Genomic DNA, 18331 nt, shown 5'->3' with positions numbered 1-18331 from the left:
CTATGATACATTTTTATTCATGACATATTTCTTGGTGTTCTTCTCAGGCTTAAACAATATGATGAAACACTTTGGAGCAAATATACACATTATTAGTCCAAAGCTGGAGGCCAGAATGGCAAAAATCTCCACAACTACAGTGAATTTCCCAGGAGAGCTGACATATGCTGGGATAAAGGTGATCCACACTGCACAGAATATCAACATGCTGAAGGTGATAAGCTTGGCTTCATTAAAATTATCAGGTAATTTGTGGGCTAAGACAGCTAAAACAAAACAAAAGGCAGCAAGTAGGCCTATGTAACCGAGCACAGCCCAGAAGCCAACAGCAGAGCCTAAATCGCATTCCAGTATGATTTTCTCCTTGTACGCGGTTAGATTTTTAATTGGGAATGGAGGGCTAAGTACCAACCAAATAGTACATATTAAAACTTGAATGAAGGTGAAAGACACAACAGTCATTCTTTGTTGTGGAGGACCAAACCATTTCATCACATTGCTTCCTGGAAGTGTAGCTTTAAAAGCCATTAAAACCACTATAGTTTTCCCAAGTACACAGGAAATACAGAGTACAAAGGTGATGCCAAATGCAGTGTGACGCAGCATGCAGGACCACTCAGATGGTGCTCCAATGAAAGTTAATGAACATAAGAAACACAGAGTCAGTGAGATGAGCAGCAGGAAACTCAGCTCAGAGTTGTTGGCTCGGACAATTGGAGATGTCCTGTGATGAAAGAATACAGCCGCAGTCATAATGGCCAGACAAGCACCCAGAACTGAAAATGCAGCGAGGATGATTCCAAGGATGTCTTGAAATGAAAGAAATTCTACAGGCTTAGGAATACAAGTGTCTCTCTTTGCATTAGGCCAGAATTCCTTGTGGCAGGGTAAACAATCAGTTGAATCTGAATTAAAAAAACATAAATAAATAAAGAGAGACGGAAAGATGACTTCTACCAATAATTCCTTCAATGTCTCTCTTATGCACAGTAAAAAAATTTGAATATATGTTAAATCATTTTATTTTACCTGTTGTATTACTAGTCTCCCCTTCAGGACACAGTATACAGTCATAGCAGCAGATGGGTTTTCCTTTCTGCAGCACTTTACGAGTTCCTGGAGGACAACTGGCACTGCACACTGACACTGGCACCTGTGAGAGATAAAGCCAAAACAAAAGACGGAAATATAAATGTGCAATCCTCCAAAGTGCAGTGTGGTTCTTGTCTTTTGATTCATTACTTGGGTGCTATCCTCCATCCAGGTTATGTTCCGGTTAATCTGGAAATCATGGCCCTCTGGCAGTGATGCATCATAAAGCCCTACTGTTACCAACTCTGTTTTTCCAGTTTCACTCTTCTGCCAGTTAACCAACTCGTAAATCGCCACAGGATCCCCATTAGCATTAAATGACACACCATAACCATTTCGGGAAAAATTTACTTTCTTCAGCTCCGCTAAAATCTTTAAGATAGAAAGCAAGAGAAGAGAAAGAAAAAAATGGAAATATTTTAGAACTACTAGTATTTGATTTCATGAAGAATACCTTAGTGGTAAAAAAACATACAATAAAAAAACAAAAAGAAACTGGCATTATTATTTAATTTGAGCTGACCTGTTTGGACTCTAACTTGGTTAGTTTTTCACACTTAGCTATGCCATTGGTTCTCTGACACACTGTATTATGGATGGCATGTGCTATTGCATACACAGCCTTGTACACCATGTTAGTAATTCTGAGCTGAGATGTGTCAGTATACGGGATTTGAAGATTCTGTATGTCTTCAGTTCCATCACATATCTTCTTGTCTACAACAGGACCTAAACAATAGAGGACACAGGGAATGTTTCATCACTGCAAGATTTTAAATTTCATTAACACATTTTCATTTGTCATGTATTTACCAAATCATATTAGTATGAAATTCTTTGATAGACAATGAGTCACATTTTTAAAATGGGACAAAATCACTACATTAACTGAGTGCCTAAACCTCACCCCAGAGATCAGAACATAAAGTTTCAATAATATTTAATCATATACTTGAGCAAAACAACAGTTGCTAAAGATCAGAAGGATTTTCTCACTTTTTTTCATTTTGCAGTTGAACGATTCCTCCCAGAACTCAGTAAGCATAGGGGATGTAGCTACTTGAGAGGGAGACAAATTAAGCAGGAAATCTCTGAAACCGGGGATTACAGACTTCTGAATCCCAAATCCAATGGCCCCAGCACAGAAACTGTACCTCATTAATTCTGTGTTTGTTACCCATGCCTCGCTGCCTATCCACTGGCGAGGTAGAAAAGGCTCATGTGAAAGCTCCTCCAACAGGACCCTCATGTCCCCAGGAGCTGCAAATGCCACAATAACCACTGCTGTAGACCTTAAGAAAGAATGCAATACATTTAGAAATGTCTTCTTTTTTACAAGAATTAATCTAATTGTTTCAGTTTGCTATATGACAGTAGTAAATAAATACATAAAACAATAAACAGAATTAATGGATGATGGATTTCTTTAAGCAAATCTCAATCTAAGCAAAATCTGTCATATAGAGACCTGCGGATAACACTTGCTACTTCTTGGATCCTGTTATGTTGGTGAGTCCGATAGAAAGAAACAGAATATTCCACACAGATCCCCTCTTTTTGTGCTGCTTCTAGAAAGGATGCCATGCCACTATTTCCATAATCTGAATCCGAACGAACAGCACCTATCCAAGTCCAGCCAAAGTGCTTTACCAGCTTGGCTAGCGCTTCAGCTTGGAAACGATCACTGGGGATTGTTCTGAAAAAATTTGGGTACTGCTGCTTGTCAGACAAACATGCGCAAGTGGCATAATGGCTCACCTAAAGTAAAGACGAAACAAAACTATTTTTAGGACAGCACGATCAAAACTTATTTGCATGCTTATTAGAAATACAAAGATTGCCATTTACTTGAGGAATATTAAAAGACCCAAGGATGCGTGACATGCTGATGGATGGTGTAGACCCAGACTCACCAACAATAGTCATCACCATACCAGATTGTGAGCAGTTACCACCTGTGTAAAACACAGTGTCCAAGCTATTTAACAACTGAAATGCCACATGCACTGCCACGGGCACTGATGAACATGAGTCAAAGATCTGATACCCGAGCCTTATCCCGGGCAGAAGCTCTGTGCTGTTGTTAATCTCTTCAATGGCAAAAACCATTGCTCGTGAGAAGCGCAGCTCACGGGTATCAATGCTGTAAAAATAACATCAACTCCCTGTTAGAATCTACACAACATAGATTTAGGATAGTTTAGCTTTAACATAAAAAAGACAGTAGGGAACTATTAACTGCAATTCATTTGAGGATAAAATATAAGGGTTAAATTCATCACACGAGAGCAGTAACTGAATTCAAAGCAAGGCAACAAGGCATTCATAAAAGAGTTAACACAGTATAATTTTTGTTTTGAAGAAAATAAAGTGTCGGTATCCGTATTTTTAAAACTGTGTATTTAGCATACATTGCAAAATGAATAATTTTTTTTTTTTTTTTACCTAGCACTACACAAAAGGACCACAACACTATTGAACATCATACAGGTTTGTCATCCAGTTCTTCCACTTACTGACCTCCCACTGCATCTTACTGGCTCAGGCATGGTAGTGTAGTCATGGTTTACTGTTTGCATGAAGTAGTGAATAGAGAAAACACCACCAATAACATAGTCCCCATCCATTGAGAATGCAGCGATACGAGTGCTACCCTGCAGCTTACATTTCACAGAAGAAGCCACAGATCTATCCTGAGCCTCTGTAGGCATTTGATCCCGACCATCTACATATAGATCTAAGGCAAGAGCTGATTTCAGCTCAACTAAATACAGATATAATTTCAGACAAATAAATACAGCTGACAGCTCCATCCCGCCTGATGTCAGGCATCTGTTATGGGTGTGTTTTCACTCATTTATATAATTATTCAAAGGCTGTGCTACGTGTTCATCATGACATGGTGTTATAGTGGTCTTTGAGAAAGTCATAATATTCTATGATCTATATTTTACAACATCTAAGGTGTTGAAAATATCATGTAAACTTAAGGTATTGTAGAAACAAATAAGAAATTACTATGTGAGAACAAGTAATGTCAATGTAATTACCAAAAGTAATAATAATAGACAACCAATGGATTTGATTATTGTGCTTACATTACTAGCTATTACTATTACTGTTAGATTATAATTATGTGATAGTATTTTTATATTAAGTATTTAGTTTTTTCATCTTAAAGTATAACCTTAACTATTTTAAATAAACCTCAAATATATTAAATGAATCTCAAATATAGAAAAGAAACTCTGAATATATTGAATGAAACTTGACTATATAGAATGAAAGTCTGAATACATTATTTATTAACCTTTATTTAACCAGGAAAATCCCATTGAGATTAAAAACCTCTTTTTCAAGGGAGACCTGGCCAAGATAGGCAGCAGCAGGTGTCTCACAGTTACAGAAATTAATACATTAATAAAAATATGAATATATTGAACAAACTTGAATATATCAGTTTCAGTTCAGTTTCAGTTTTATTTGCAAGTCATATGTTAGTTAGACGAGCAGAAGACTCAGATGTCACTCAGCAGTATAATACAGTAAGAAATATTACATATGTATATACATATGGCAGTTAGTACACTGTTGCACAGAGTAAGGGTTTTTATTTTTATTTAAATACTAATAAAAATGGAGTGACCAATGCAGAGTGCAGTATGAACTTGTGAAATTGTAGCACAGCTTCTGTGTGCATCCTGTGAAGTGTGATGTGTGTGTGTGTTTAAGTGTTGTAGTTGAGGTTTCGAATGGCTTGATGGTAAAAGCTGTTGTTGGGTCTTGTAGTCCGAGCAGACAGACTCCTGTAACGTCTGCCAGATGGTAACAAGGAGAACAGCTGATGTGCTGGGTGGCTGTGGTCCTTGATGATGCTGTGTGCTTTACCGAGGCACTGTTGAAGATAAATGTCCTGAATGGCAGGAAAGCCTCATGCCAGTGATGTGCTCTGCAGCTTTCACCACCCTCTGTAGTGATTTATGGCTGCTGGCAGAGCAGCTTCCATACCAAACTGTAATGCAGCTCGTCAGCAAGCTCTCGATCGCACACCTGTAGAAATTTGAGGTGATGCTGGCATTCAGGCCAAACTGCCTCCTCAGAAAGTAGAATCGCTGGCAAGCTTTCCTGATTGCAGTGTCTGTGTGAAGGGTCCAGGAGAGATCCTCGGTGATGTTGACTCTAAGAAATTTGAAGTTGCTTATCCTTTCGACCTTGACACCATTGATGTGGATGGGCTCGTGTTCCCCGACTGATCGTTTCTGGTAGTCCACTATCATTTCTCTTGTTTTGCTGACTTCGAGAGACAGGTCATTGTCTGTGATGAGTCCTATGATGGTTGTGTCATCCGCACACTTAATAATGGTGTTGGACTTATGTTTAGCGACACAGTCATGCGTGAACAAGGAATATAGGAGGGGGCTAAGCACACATCCATATGGCATTCCTGTGTTTAGGATGAGTGATGAGGTGGTGTGCTTACCAACTCTCACAACCTGGGGCCTGTTTGTGAGGAAGTTCAGAATCCATCTGCAGATTGGTGTTCCCAGCCCAAGGTCGATGAGCTTCGAGGCAAGTTTTGATGGGATGATGGCGTTAAATGCTGAGCTGTAGTCGATGAAGAGCATTCTTGCATATGTATTCCCTTTTTCCAGGTGAGTGAGGGCAGTGTGCATTGTCAGGGAGATGGCATCCTCAGTGGCTCTGTTTGTTCGATAGGCAGATCCCTGAAGAGGGTCCAGATATCAGGGAGGGAGGAGCAGATGTGACCTATGACTAGCCACTCAAGGCACTTCATGATGACGGATGTCAGTGCAATAGGACCGTGGTCATTCAGACAGGAGACCACTGACTGCCTCAGGGAGAGGTTGAAGATATTGGTGAACAGCTTGTTGGTGCACACTCTGAGAACCTGGTCTGGGATGTCGTCTGCTCCCAGAGCTTTGTGGGGATTGACCTTTTTGAAAGACCATCTCACATCTTCTGTTTTGAGTGTTAGAGTTACAGCCTCACTGTCTTCCTCAGGGTAGAGGATGTGCTCTTTGTTGCCTCATCAGCAAGAGACGGGGTGGGCAGCGCAGTCCATTCCATAGTCACCTGGTGTCAAAGCTGTGGTAACTGGACTCCACTTTGTCCCTGTAGTCCTTTATGGACTTTTTTTTATGGACTTTTGAAGGTCATACCTGGCTGCTTTATATGCATCAGCATCCCCTGAGTTAAAGACAGAGGTCCGCACATTGAGCTTAACACGGATGTCTTTATTTACCCAGGGTTTCTAATTTCGATATTTGCAGACTTTGGTTTTGGTGATGATATCGTCCATGCATTTTTCAATATATCCAGTGACAGAGTCTGTGAGTTCACTGATGTTGCCATCAGCTGCCATCAACTTTCTTTATGTTGGCCCTGTTGAAGTCTCCCAGCACAATAAAGACAGCTTCAGAATTTTTGTTCTCAAGTCCAATAATGATGTCATACAGTTCATCCATAGCTGTAGCTTTATCAGCATTTGGAGGGATGTAAACAACTGAAAGGAGAACTGAACTGAACTCCCTCGGAAGGTAAAAAGCTCTAACTTTGATGGCCAGCAGCTTGAGGGTCTGGTTCGGCTTCTCTGTCTGGTTCGGCTCAAAACTGTGGTGCGTTTCCCCCCCTTTGTTTTATAGAATGTACCTTGAATGTATTGAATGAAACTGAAATATATGAAATAAACCACAAATATACTGAATGAAAGTCTTTATATATAGAATGAAAATGTTACAGAGGCTCTTGCACCCGCTTGTGTTTCAGATGTGTAATATTATAGAATGTGACGTTGCTATAAGAAGTAGCACTATGAATAAATGAGCAGGGGTGCAGCATTCCTAAATTAGCAAATTAGCAAATCTAAATATAGTTTTAGTTGAACATGAGAAAATATTTTTTGTGATGTTATGTTCTAAGTTGAAGGCATTGTATACGTTTTTGTTGTTCAAATTTAGATGATGAGGCTGTAAACCTGAGGGGGTAGGGCTAAATAAGTATATACTTCTGCCTACTCCTTTTCAAACAACTGCATGGAAAGATTTTATGAAATGTTGGTGAATGTATATGTTTGAAATAAAAATTAACTGAACTGAACTGAATAGTTGTAGGCTTGTACTGTATAAACTAATACTTGTAACCAGGTTCAGTATTGTACTAAAGATACTTTTACATCACCTAAGTCTGTATGTACTGAACGTGTAACTGACCTTTAGCAGTGCTAAAAGAGAAATATGTGTAATGAAATTCAAATTTCCTTTTTCTTCAGCAACACAGGGTTATCACAAGGGATTGACAATAAACTAGACTGGGTTAAAAAATACCACTACATGCTACAGGAGGGCCAGAGTCGTCTCTATTTTCTGAGGTGGCTAAGGTCTTTTAAAATGTGTTGGCAATGCTCAGGATGTTTTATGAGTTTGTTGTGGCCAGTGCCATGCTGTTGCATGCTGGGGCAGCAGGTTGAGGAATCGCAGATGCCAACAGACTCAATAAACTGATCCAAAAGGCCAATACTGTTGTGGGGATAGAGCTGGACTCCCTTAACTTGATGTCAGAGAGTCAGATGTTACTGAAGATAAGGACTGTGACGTCAGTTTCTTGATCATTAATATGCAAATGGTAATGACCACTCCCCACTAATGAGTTGGGGAATGGTTGCAATCACAGCATTGTAAGATGGTGAAAAATGTAACCTTGGGCCTCCTCCTCAATTCAGAGATGTTCTTTCCCTTTTTGCATAAATGGCCTCCTTGATTCCTCGCTCCAACAGCGTTCCTCCCTATCCAGGATGTGAAAATTCTCATCATTAAAAGTAGCTCTTCAGTGTTGTGCCATCCGCTTAACCAGAGGATGTCTGATTTCCCCGATGTATAAATCATGGCAAATCTCCTGGCACTTAGGGGTTTTCACTTTGGTAGCAGTTGTCCTTCTTCTCTCCTTTATTGCCTGGAGCATTCTTTAGGTGCCTTTCCAGATTTGACAAATGTACAGATGGGATAATCACATTTACTCAGGGCCTGCTTGATATGATGTTCACTTGATCCAGCTGTCTTAGCTAATTATGGGCTAACCTCCCTTTTATCGAAAAAATTCTTAAAAGAGTAGTTGCAAAACAGCTAACTGATCATCTGCAGAGGGATGGTTCAAACAATATCAAACAACTCAAAAAAGGACTCAGAACAAGATACTGTTATCATGAAATGTGACTTTTATTTTTGTGCCTTGAAAAAAAATTGACCTTAATCAATTGCATTGGTGTTCTTCTCAGGCTTAAAAATTATGATGAAACACTTTGGAGCAAATATACACAGCATTAGTCCAAAGCTGGAGGCCAGAATGGCAAAAATCTCCACAACTACAGTGAATTTCCCAGGAGAACTGACATATGCTGGGATAAAGGTGATCCACACTGCACAGAATATCAACATGCTGAAGGTGATAAGCTTGGCTTCATTAAAATTATCAGGTAATTTGCGGGCTAAGACAGCTAAAACAAAACAAAAGGCAGCAAGTAGGCCTATGTAGCCGAGCACAGCCCAGAAGCCTACAGCAGAGCCTAATGCACATTCCAGGATTATTTTCTCCTTGTATGCGGTTAGATTTTTAATTGGGAATGGAGGGCTAAGTACCAACCATACAGTACATATTAAAACTTGAATGAAGGTGAAAGACACAACAGTCAGTCTTTGTTGTGGAGGACCAAACCATTTCATGACATTACTACCTGGAAGTGTTGCTTTAAAAGCCATTAAAACCACTATAGTTTTTCCAAGTACACAGGAGATACAAAGCACAAAGGTGATCCCAAATGCAGTGTGACGCAGCATGCAGGACCACTCTGATGGTGCTCCGATAAAAGTTAATGAACATAAGAAACACAGAGTAAGTGAGATGAGCAGCAGGAAGCTCAGCTCAGAGTTGTTGGCTCGGACAATTGGAGATGTCCTATGATAAAAGAATACAGCCGCAGTCATAATGGCAAGACAGGCACCCAGAACCGAGAGTGTAGCCAGGATAATTCCTAGGAGGTCTTGAAATGAAAGAAATTCTACAGGCTTAGGGATACAAGTGTCTCTCTTTCTATTAGGCCAGAATTCCTTGTGACATGGTAAACAATCAGCTGAATCTGATTGAAATAAATACATAAATTAAAAACAAGAATTATAAGAATTGTAATATTTTAATCATTCATATTATTGTAGATATCCACGCTATCACATTTTACATTCGTGGGCAAAAATTTTATTTTACCTGTAATATTATTTATCTCTCCCTCAGGACACGGTATACAGTCATAGCAGCAGATGGGTTTTCCTTTCTGCAGCACTTTACGAGTTCCTGGAGGACAACTGGCATTGCACACTGACACCGGCACCTGTCAAGACATAGAGGCTACATAATAACTGCAAATATTTGCTATCATTATGTTAACCAAAGTTTTATTTGCCAAACTCTTGTGCTTTTACTCGTTACTTTTGTGCTACCCTCCATCCAGTTTATGCTTCTGTTAATCTGGAACTCCTGGCCTGCTGGCAGTGATGCATCATACAACCCTACAGTTACTATCTCAGTTATGCCAGTCTCACTTTTCCGCCAGTTAACCAACTCATAGATAGCCACAGGATCCCCATTAGCGTTAAATGACACATCATATCTGTTTTGGGAAAAATTTACTTTCTTCATCTGAGTCAAAACCTGTGAAATTGTAAAAACACAAAAAAGGAGGGGAAAGAAAGAAAGAAAAACAGCAAAAATTAATTCATATTTGATTTCATTCAATGTACATTAGAGATAACAAAAAACATTAACACGGACTTGTTCATTTCAACTAACCTGTTTAGACTCTAACTTGGTTAGTTTTCTACACTGATCTGTGACATTTTCCCCATGGCACACTGCATTATGGATGGCATGTGCTATTGCATACACAGCCTTGTGCACCATGTTAGTAATTCTGAGCTGAGATGTGTCAGTGTATTGGCTTTGGAGATTCTGTATATCTTCAGTTCCATTACACATATTCATGTCTCCAACAGCACCTAAAACATGAACAGATGTTTATACTATTAAAAGTCAAAACAAATTTCAGACCTCTCTTATTTGATGCATTTAACCAATCAAGTTAGCATTATCACTGACAGTAAATCAGAACAGTTCCAATGGTGAAATTCTATGAGTAACCAAATTTGTTGAATTAAAGTTACTTTTTTTCATTTTGCAGTTGAATGCATCCTCCCAGAACTCAGTAAGCACTGCAGAGGCAGCAATTTGAGAGGGTGAGAGATTGAGTAGAAACTCTCTGAGACCTGGGATTACAGATTTCTGAATCCCAAATCCAATGGCCCCAGCACAGAAACTGAACTTTGTTAATTCTGGACTGGTTACCCATGACTCACTGCCTATCCACTGGCGAGGTGGAAAAGGCTCACGTGATAGTTCCTTCAACAGGATCCTCATGTCTCCTAAAGCTGCAAATGCCACAATAACCATAGCTGTGGACCTTGAGAGACAACATAATATATTAGAAAGATTTTCAACTATATTTATTTAAGTAAGTTATTGATAAATGGTAAATTGATGGGTTCATATATAGCACTTTTCTACTATACCTGACTAGTCAAAAAACTTTATACAACATATTATTGTGGTATTTGACAGCATAAAATATTTATCTTTAGGAGAATAAATTAATTGCCACACAAGTCATTTCTGTCATGTAGAAACCTGCGGATAACACCTGCTACTCTCTGGATCCTGCTCTGTGGGTGGGACCGATAGAAGGATACAGATTATTCCACACAGATCCCCTCTTTCTGTGCTGCTTCTAGAAAAGATGCCATGCCATTATTTCCATAATCTGAATCTGACCGGACAGCACCTATCCAAGTCCAGCCAAACTGTTTTACCAGCTTTGCTAGTGCACCAGCTTGAAACTGGTCACTGGGGATTGTTCTGAAAAAATTCGGGTACTGCTGCTTGTCAGACAAGCATGCACATGTGGCAAAGTAGCTCACCTAAAGTGATAAAACAAAACAAAAATCAAATAAATTGATTAATTAATATAGCAGGGTAACAATGTACTGCAGTGTTAAAGTCATGCACAGGCATATTTTAAAGTCAAACTTTATCCAGAAATTCAAATATTTACTTGAGGAACGTTAAAAGAACTGATTAATTTATTTGGCAATTAATTTATTCTCCTAAAGATAAATATTTTATGCTGTCAAATACCACAATAATAAAAATAAACTATTTAAAGCAGTGCAATTTGAGTTCTAAGCATCCTAGAAACTATTCAGAAAAGCATAAAGTCAAACATGACTTTTAAAAACACCAGTAAAGGCTTATACGGCCTACAAGTAAAAAACTACATTTTCCGCGAAAATGACGTCACTTCCGGTTTCAGGGAGGTAATGGCGGACATGCGATAGTTCGCACTGACGTCTATGGCTGTATCCCAATTCAGGGTCTGCAGCCTTAAAGGCCGCATTTTAAGGCAGATTACGTCACAGCGACGCGACGAAGGCTGTCCCAATTCGAAGGCTGCTCGAAATGCGGCCCTCAAATGCGTCCTTCATGTCCCTGAATTTTAAGGATGTGGCGGTGTAGACTTCGTGGCCCAACATATCCCAGAATGCATAGCGCGGCGGTGGGTGTGGATAATTTTGCAGAAAAAAACGGCGGATGAGGGGCGCCCGAAGAGTAAACTTTAAGTAAGTGCTGAATATTATGTCACTTATTTATGTGCAAATGTTTAATAACGAAGAACATTAAAACATTACTGTTGGCCACATGTCGGCAAAGTTATGTGACATTAGTGACGTTTGTACTAACTTGGTTTTAAAGCCTTTACTTTAAAATATACGCCGTTCAATAGCTGAGCTTAATCTTACAGAGAATGATCAAAGCTCATGTAGAAACAAACAAACAAATGAACACAAGATTTTCTCCTTCATTTCTGTCAAACAATGCTGAAAAGTTTCCAGCTGTTAGTATCATGGTTGCTAGGCAACCTGGGCAGCGCGACGGAGGCTAGACCGTCCCATTTCACAAGCCTCGCACTTCCGGCCTTAGCGGTCTTTGAGTACGCGGCCCTTGTGGATCGATAAGGCTGCGTACTTTAAGGCTGCAGACCCTGAATTGGGATACAGCCTATTTCAATATAGGAAGTGTTCCGAACAGCTGATCAGATCGGCAAAGCCCATTTCTGGAATATTATGTTTTTGTTCCTGCAAGCGCTTGTTATGCAATTTTTGCAAAGCTTTATGTGGAAGGAAACCGTGACCTAGGACAAGCTGATGGCATAAGATGTAAGTACAACTCATCTGGTTTCATATGCAAAAAAAATTATTGCACTAGCTTATGTGGTTCCGGTTCTACCGGGATTTAAAAATAGTTCCGCAAAACGGAGCGTGCCTGCTCCAACCGGCTTTAAAGGGTTAATGCATGAAGGAGCAGGTCCTTCCACCCTGCAGCTGTCAGACTGTACAATCAAAACTGCTCCCAACAAACATAGATGTTTACATCAGTGCTGTACTTTGCACTAATCAATCGAACAACTACAACTGTTATAACTTGCAAATTACTTTTCTCAGTTTATATATACTAACTTATTGGAAGTTACATGTCTACTTTTTAACGCACAGGTACAATACACAATCTGTACTTTTCTAATTATTCTAAATATTCTTAACTATTTAAACATCTTTCAGTATCCTACTCTGTTTGCACACTACAACCTGGGTTTACCACTTATCTGTACTTTAATTTTAATAACTGTACAGTACTGTTTTGGTAACTATTGTCCATGATGTAAATATGTATATTTTGTGTGTTTTTGTTCTATGTTCTGTGTCCTGTTCTGTTTCTATATGTGGTTTTTTGCGATGGTACAACCAAACTTCCCCCTGTTGGACAAGGACTATTCTATTCTATTCTATTCTATTCTATTCTATTCTATTCTATAACAAACTGGCCATGGCTAACCAACCGGACGTAGTAGTGGTGGACAAGCAGAGCTCTGGGTGGCTTTTATTTTGCAAAGAAAAAATGGAAGTGTCTTAGTTTTACAATACTAAATTATTAGTATAATAATTTATACTAATAAATAATTTCTTAATTATAAAATAATTAAGAAATCTAAAACAAGTATTATTTGACATAAAACAATTCCCCTGTTTTTGTTAAAAATGTCCCTTTTTTTGTTCACATTTCAATTAAATTCCTGTCATATTTAATTGAATGCAAACAAAGAAACAAACCAAAAACAATGAAACAAACAAACAAAAGCAAACAAACAGTGATGGGTCAGTATTTGCTATATAATGGTACTACATAATGTTTCTGTTGTTTGACACACAGCACAGATAAACAGTAACAAAGATTTCATGTTTATATGCAATACTTTGAAATAAACCAACCCTTTTCTGTATCTATACAGCAGTGGACTGAACTGTACTTCGACCTTACCACAGTGACAAATTCAAACGCAGTCTAACTTTCGATCACTTTTGCTCATTTATGTTTAAATGACATATGTACACCTACCACCGTGGTTAAGTAGCCTTAGAAACAAATAACTTCAACATATACATGCATTTTGGGCTTGTGCATGACCAATGTACTCCAGCACTTAAACAAACAGAGCTATACCTCTGCCTCTGGAACTCACTATACTTTAAACCCTGGTTAATACCCTAACTATATGCTGTGCTTGAGTGAACACTGATTTAGAGATTGGTTTAATGCCACGGCAGTCTTTTGTTTTGTAAATGTTGCTATGCAATTTTCTGGTAGGTGAATTTGTGGTAGGTACTGCTTTGCTTTGGGAAGCTACAGCCGTGTGCTTGCTTGTGCAACATTTAGATGTGTGGTAAATTTCAAAGTAGCATCCACATGCAAACACAGGGTTTCCCAGTGGAAACCAATGAATTCATTATAATTAAATTCCAGGCATAAACATATACCAAACTTTACTCATTTCACATTACATTTATGCTGGTAATTTTCCCCTTAGCTTTTGATACAAATGGAAATATTAGAAGCAATGGTATCTAACCACTGAGAAAAAACTCTGGACAAAATCATGTTTACATGGGAACATGAATTTATTTAGATTCTTAACTTTGGAACAATTATTCTTACATTAAGAAATACAGGTATAAATAATGTATAATTGAATAACATTGTATGTATATTAAGAAATTATTCACAGAAAGAATTATAATTATTTAATTTAAATAAAAACTAAAACTAAAGAATTTTATTATGTACTATTATGTAAACTGTAAAATGTCTGCTTGCAATAGTAACCATTTTTGAACCAAGGATATACTATGATTGGTTTTTGTTCATCAAATTTTTCTTGGTGTTCTTCTCGGGCTTAAACAAAATGATAAAACACTTTGGAGCAAATATACACATTATTAGTCCAAAGCTGGAGGCCAGAATGGCAAAAATCTCCACAACTACAGTGAATTTCCCAGGAGAGCTGACATATGCTGGGATAAAGGTGATCCACACTGCACAGAATATTAGCATGCTGAAAGTGATGAATTTGGCTTCATTAAAATTATCAGGTAATTTGCGGGCTAACACAGCTAAAACAAAACAAAAGGAGGCAAGTAGGCCTATGTAGCCGAGAACAGCCCAGAAGCCTACAGGGGAGCCTAAATCGCATTCCAGTATGATTTTCTCCTTGTATGTGGTTAGATTTTTAATTGGGAATGGAGGGCTAAGTACCAACCAAATAGTACATATTAAAACTTGAATGAAGGTGAAAGACACAACAGTCATTCTTTGCTGTGGAGGACCAAACCATTTCATGACATTGCTACCTGGAAGTGTTGCTTTAAAAGCCATTAAAACCACTATAGTTTTCCCAAGTACACAGGAAATACAGAGTACAAAGGTGATCCCAAACGCAGTGTGACGCAGCATGCAGGACCAATCAGATGGTGCTCCAATGAAAGTTAATGAACATAAGAAACACAGAGTCAGTGAGATGAGCAGCAGGAAGCTCAGCTCAGAGTTGTTGGCCCTGACAATTGGAGATGTCCTGTGATAAAAGAATACTGCCCCAGTTATGATGGCCAGACAAGCACCAAGAACTGAAAATGTAGCCAGGATGATCCCTAGGATGTCTTGAAATGAAAGAAATTCTACAGGCTTAGGGATACAAGTGTCTCTCTTTGCATTAGGCCAGAACTCTTTGTGACATGGTAAACAATCAGCAGAATCTAAATGGAAAGAATAAAGAAAATCAGAGAGGGCTTCTTGTAAAATATTCAGTGTTACAGACATTTGCCATAAAGGCATTTTAGGAAATATGGAAATAATTCTTTTCTACCTGTAGTATTACTAATCTCGCCCTCAGGACATGGTATACAATCATAGCAACAGATGGGCTTTCCTTTCTGCAGCATTTTACGAGTTCCTGGAGGACAACTGGCACTGCACACTGACACCGGCACCTGTAAAAGACATAAAAACAGCAGAATAGATGTAATTATTACACAGCTGTAATAATTCCATTCTTTAAAGTTTCATTCAGATTGTCATTACTTTTGCGGTACCCTCCATCCAGGTTATGTTTCTATTGATCCAGAACTCTTGGCCCACTGGCAGCGATGCATCGTACAGCCCTACAGATACCATTTTAACATCTCCACTTTTACTTTTTTGCCAGTTAACCAGCTCATAAATTGCTACAGGATCCCCATTATCATTAAATGACATGTCATACCCGTTTTGAGAAAAATTCACTGTTTTCAGCTGATTTAAAACCTGAAAGGATCAGTTAAGACAGGATGAGAGGGGAGAGGGAAGAAAGAAAACAATACTCTGTAATAATTTTTACTTTTACTATTAATAATTAATTTACATTAGCATTTTATTATGGGTAATGAAGTCACCGGAACTGATTTTTGACTGACCTGTTTGGACTCTAACCTGGTCAGTTTGTCACACTGAGATGTGACGTTTTTTCTCTGACACACTGCATTATGAATGGCATGTGCTATTGCATACACGGCCTTGTACACCATGTTAGTAATTCTAAGCTGAGATGTGTCAGTATATGGGCTTTGGAGATTCAGTATGTCTTCTTTTCCATCACACACGTTATTCTTTGTAGCAGCAGCACCTACAGATACAGAAAGACAGGGCAGATGATTTCACCATTGAATGAAAAATATTAGATGCCTTCTCTCTGATACATTTAACCAATTGTCTTAACATTCAAACTCAGATTTGACAATGGGTTAAAAAAAAACATTAGAACTAAAATACCTGAACTTGACCTAAAAGTCTTTATACCAAGTGAGATTATTTTCACTGATGCATCCTTTTTCAAATTCATATTTCATTATTTTGTGGAAATGGATTTGCTCATGAAGCAGCAGCAGACTTTATAACACCATGAGTTTGTCAGAGTAATTTTAAAACTAAGAACAATTTATTACTTTTTTTCAGTGTGCAGTTGAATGCATCCTCCCAGAACTCCGTAAGCAATGCAGATGCTGCTACTTGAGAGGGAGACAGATTTAGCAGGAAATCTCTGAGACCTGGGATTAAAGACTTCTGAATCCCAAATCCAATGGCCCCAGCACAGAAACTGTACCTCATTAATTCTGGGCTGGTTACCCATGCCTCACTGCCTATCCACTGGCGAGGTGGGGAAGGCTTACGTGAAAGCTCCTCCAACAGGATTGCCATATCCCCTATAGCTGCAAATGCCACAATAACCATAGCTGTAGACCTTGAGAGACAACATAACACATTAGAAGCTTTTTTGTTTTTAACTGTGTAAAATGCAAAGTATCAATCTCAATAACTTACTGTGGAATATGTCACCACAAAACATTTATTTATAAGAATGTAAACTAATCTCCACACAGTTAATATTTGTAATGTGGAAACCTGCGAATAACATCTGCTACTCTCTGGATCCTGCTATGTGGGTGAGTCCGATAGAAAGATACAGAGTATTCCACACAGATCCCCTCTTTTTGTGCTGCTTCTAGAAAAGATGCCATGCCATTATTTCCATAATCCGAATCTGATCGAACAGCACCTATCCAAGTCCAGCCAAAGTGTTTTACCATCTTGGCTAGTGCACCAGCTTGGAACTTATCACTGGGAATTGTTCTGAAAAAATTTGGGTACTGCTGCTTGTCAGACAAGCATGCACATGTGGCAAAGTGGCTCACCTAAAGCAAAAGAGGAAACAAAACTCTTTCAATGACTGCACAATCAAAAATAATTCACATCCATATTTCCAATCTAAAGTTTCCAAATATTTACCTGAGGAACGTTAAAGGAACTGATGACTCGTGACAAGCTGATGGATGGTGTAGACCCAGACTCACCAACAACAGCCATCACCATACCAGATTGGGAGCAGTTATTACCAATGTAAAACACAGGGTCCAAGCTATTCAAAAACTGAAATGCCACATGCACCGCCACAAGCACAGATGCACACGAGTCATAGATCTGATACCCGAGTTTGATTCCAGGTAGCAGGTCTGTGCTGTTGTTAATCTGTTCAATGGCAAAGATCATTGCACGTGAGAATCGCAGCTCTCGAGATTCCATGCTGGAGACACACAATTATGTTACTGTTAGAATTTAGCCTACAAAGACTTAGGTCAGGTTAAATTTCAAGAAATCACCCTAACAAACAGGCATTTTTGGACTATGGTCAGATGATCACTGTAATATATCTTTTGATTAAAGGCACGACAGTGTAACCCTGAGCTATTTATTATGAGAAACTAATGTAAAATACAAACAGGAAGTCAAATTATTTTTATATGAAAATATTAAGTAACACATTTATAAAGCAATTGCTTAACACACTATATAATTTCAGTTTTTAAAACAATAAGCAGAATGTCTATGGATTACTCAGTATTTTTACATATACTAAAATAAAAACAAAGAATTTTCAGCCCAGTACAAAAGCAATGCAGCATCCTTTTAGCACCAATTTCTCTCTCTTACTGACCTCCCACTGCATCTTACTGGCTCAGGCATGGTGGTGTAGTTATTGTTAACTGTGTGCACATAGTTGTGAATAGAAAAAATACCACCAATAGTGAAGTCTCCATCCATTGAGAATACAGGTAGACGAGTGCTACCCTGCGGCTTACAATTCACAGATGACGCCACAGTACCAGCTAGAGCCCCTGTAAGTGGAGTCCTCTGATACAAA

At 38.6% G+C, this 18331-nt stretch overlaps 1 protein-coding gene and 1 pseudogene across 1 annotated transcript; both read right to left on the bottom strand.

Moving 5' to 3' along the window:
* Positions 1-3641, bottom strand: LOC146373611 (extracellular calcium-sensing receptor-like). The gene is made up of 8 exons (XM_084950114.1): positions 3613-3641; positions 2941-3235; positions 2561-2850; positions 2089-2384; positions 1616-1821; positions 1243-1464; positions 1030-1153; positions 1-905 (listed from the first exon to the last, which is right to left on the bottom strand). Exons 1-8 carry the CDS (start codon positions 3639-3641, stop codon positions 1-3), a joined length of 2367 nt encoding a protein of 788 aa, XP_084806240.1.
* Positions 3642-8354: 4713 nt separating this feature from the next.
* LOC146373610 (vomeronasal type-2 receptor 1-like) lies at positions 8355-18153 on the bottom strand (annotated as a pseudogene).
* Between the last annotated feature and the right edge of the window lie 178 nt (positions 18154-18331).

This window comes from Perissodus microlepis, chromosome 14 (assembly GCF_051167445.1).
Source record: "Perissodus microlepis isolate ML-2025 ecotype Zambia chromosome 14, ASM5116744v1, whole genome shotgun sequence".
Taxonomy (NCBI): Eukaryota; Metazoa; Chordata; class Actinopteri; order Cichliformes; family Cichlidae; genus Perissodus; species Perissodus microlepis.
This window is presented reverse-complemented; position numbering and strand designations above follow the sequence as displayed.

Coding starts and splice junctions, on each gene's coding strand:
- LOC146373611 (XM_084950114.1), bottom strand. CDS start 3,641: ATGCCTGAGCCAGTAAGATGCAGTGGGAG. Junction 3,236..3,612: donor CCAGTAAGATGCAGTGGGAG/GTCAGTAAGTGG, acceptor TTATTTTTACAG/CATTGATACCCGTGAGCTGC. Junction 1,465..1,615: donor CCAAGTTAGAGTCCAAACAG/GTCAGCTCAAAT, acceptor TCTATCTTAAAG/ATTTTAGCGGAGCTGAAGAA.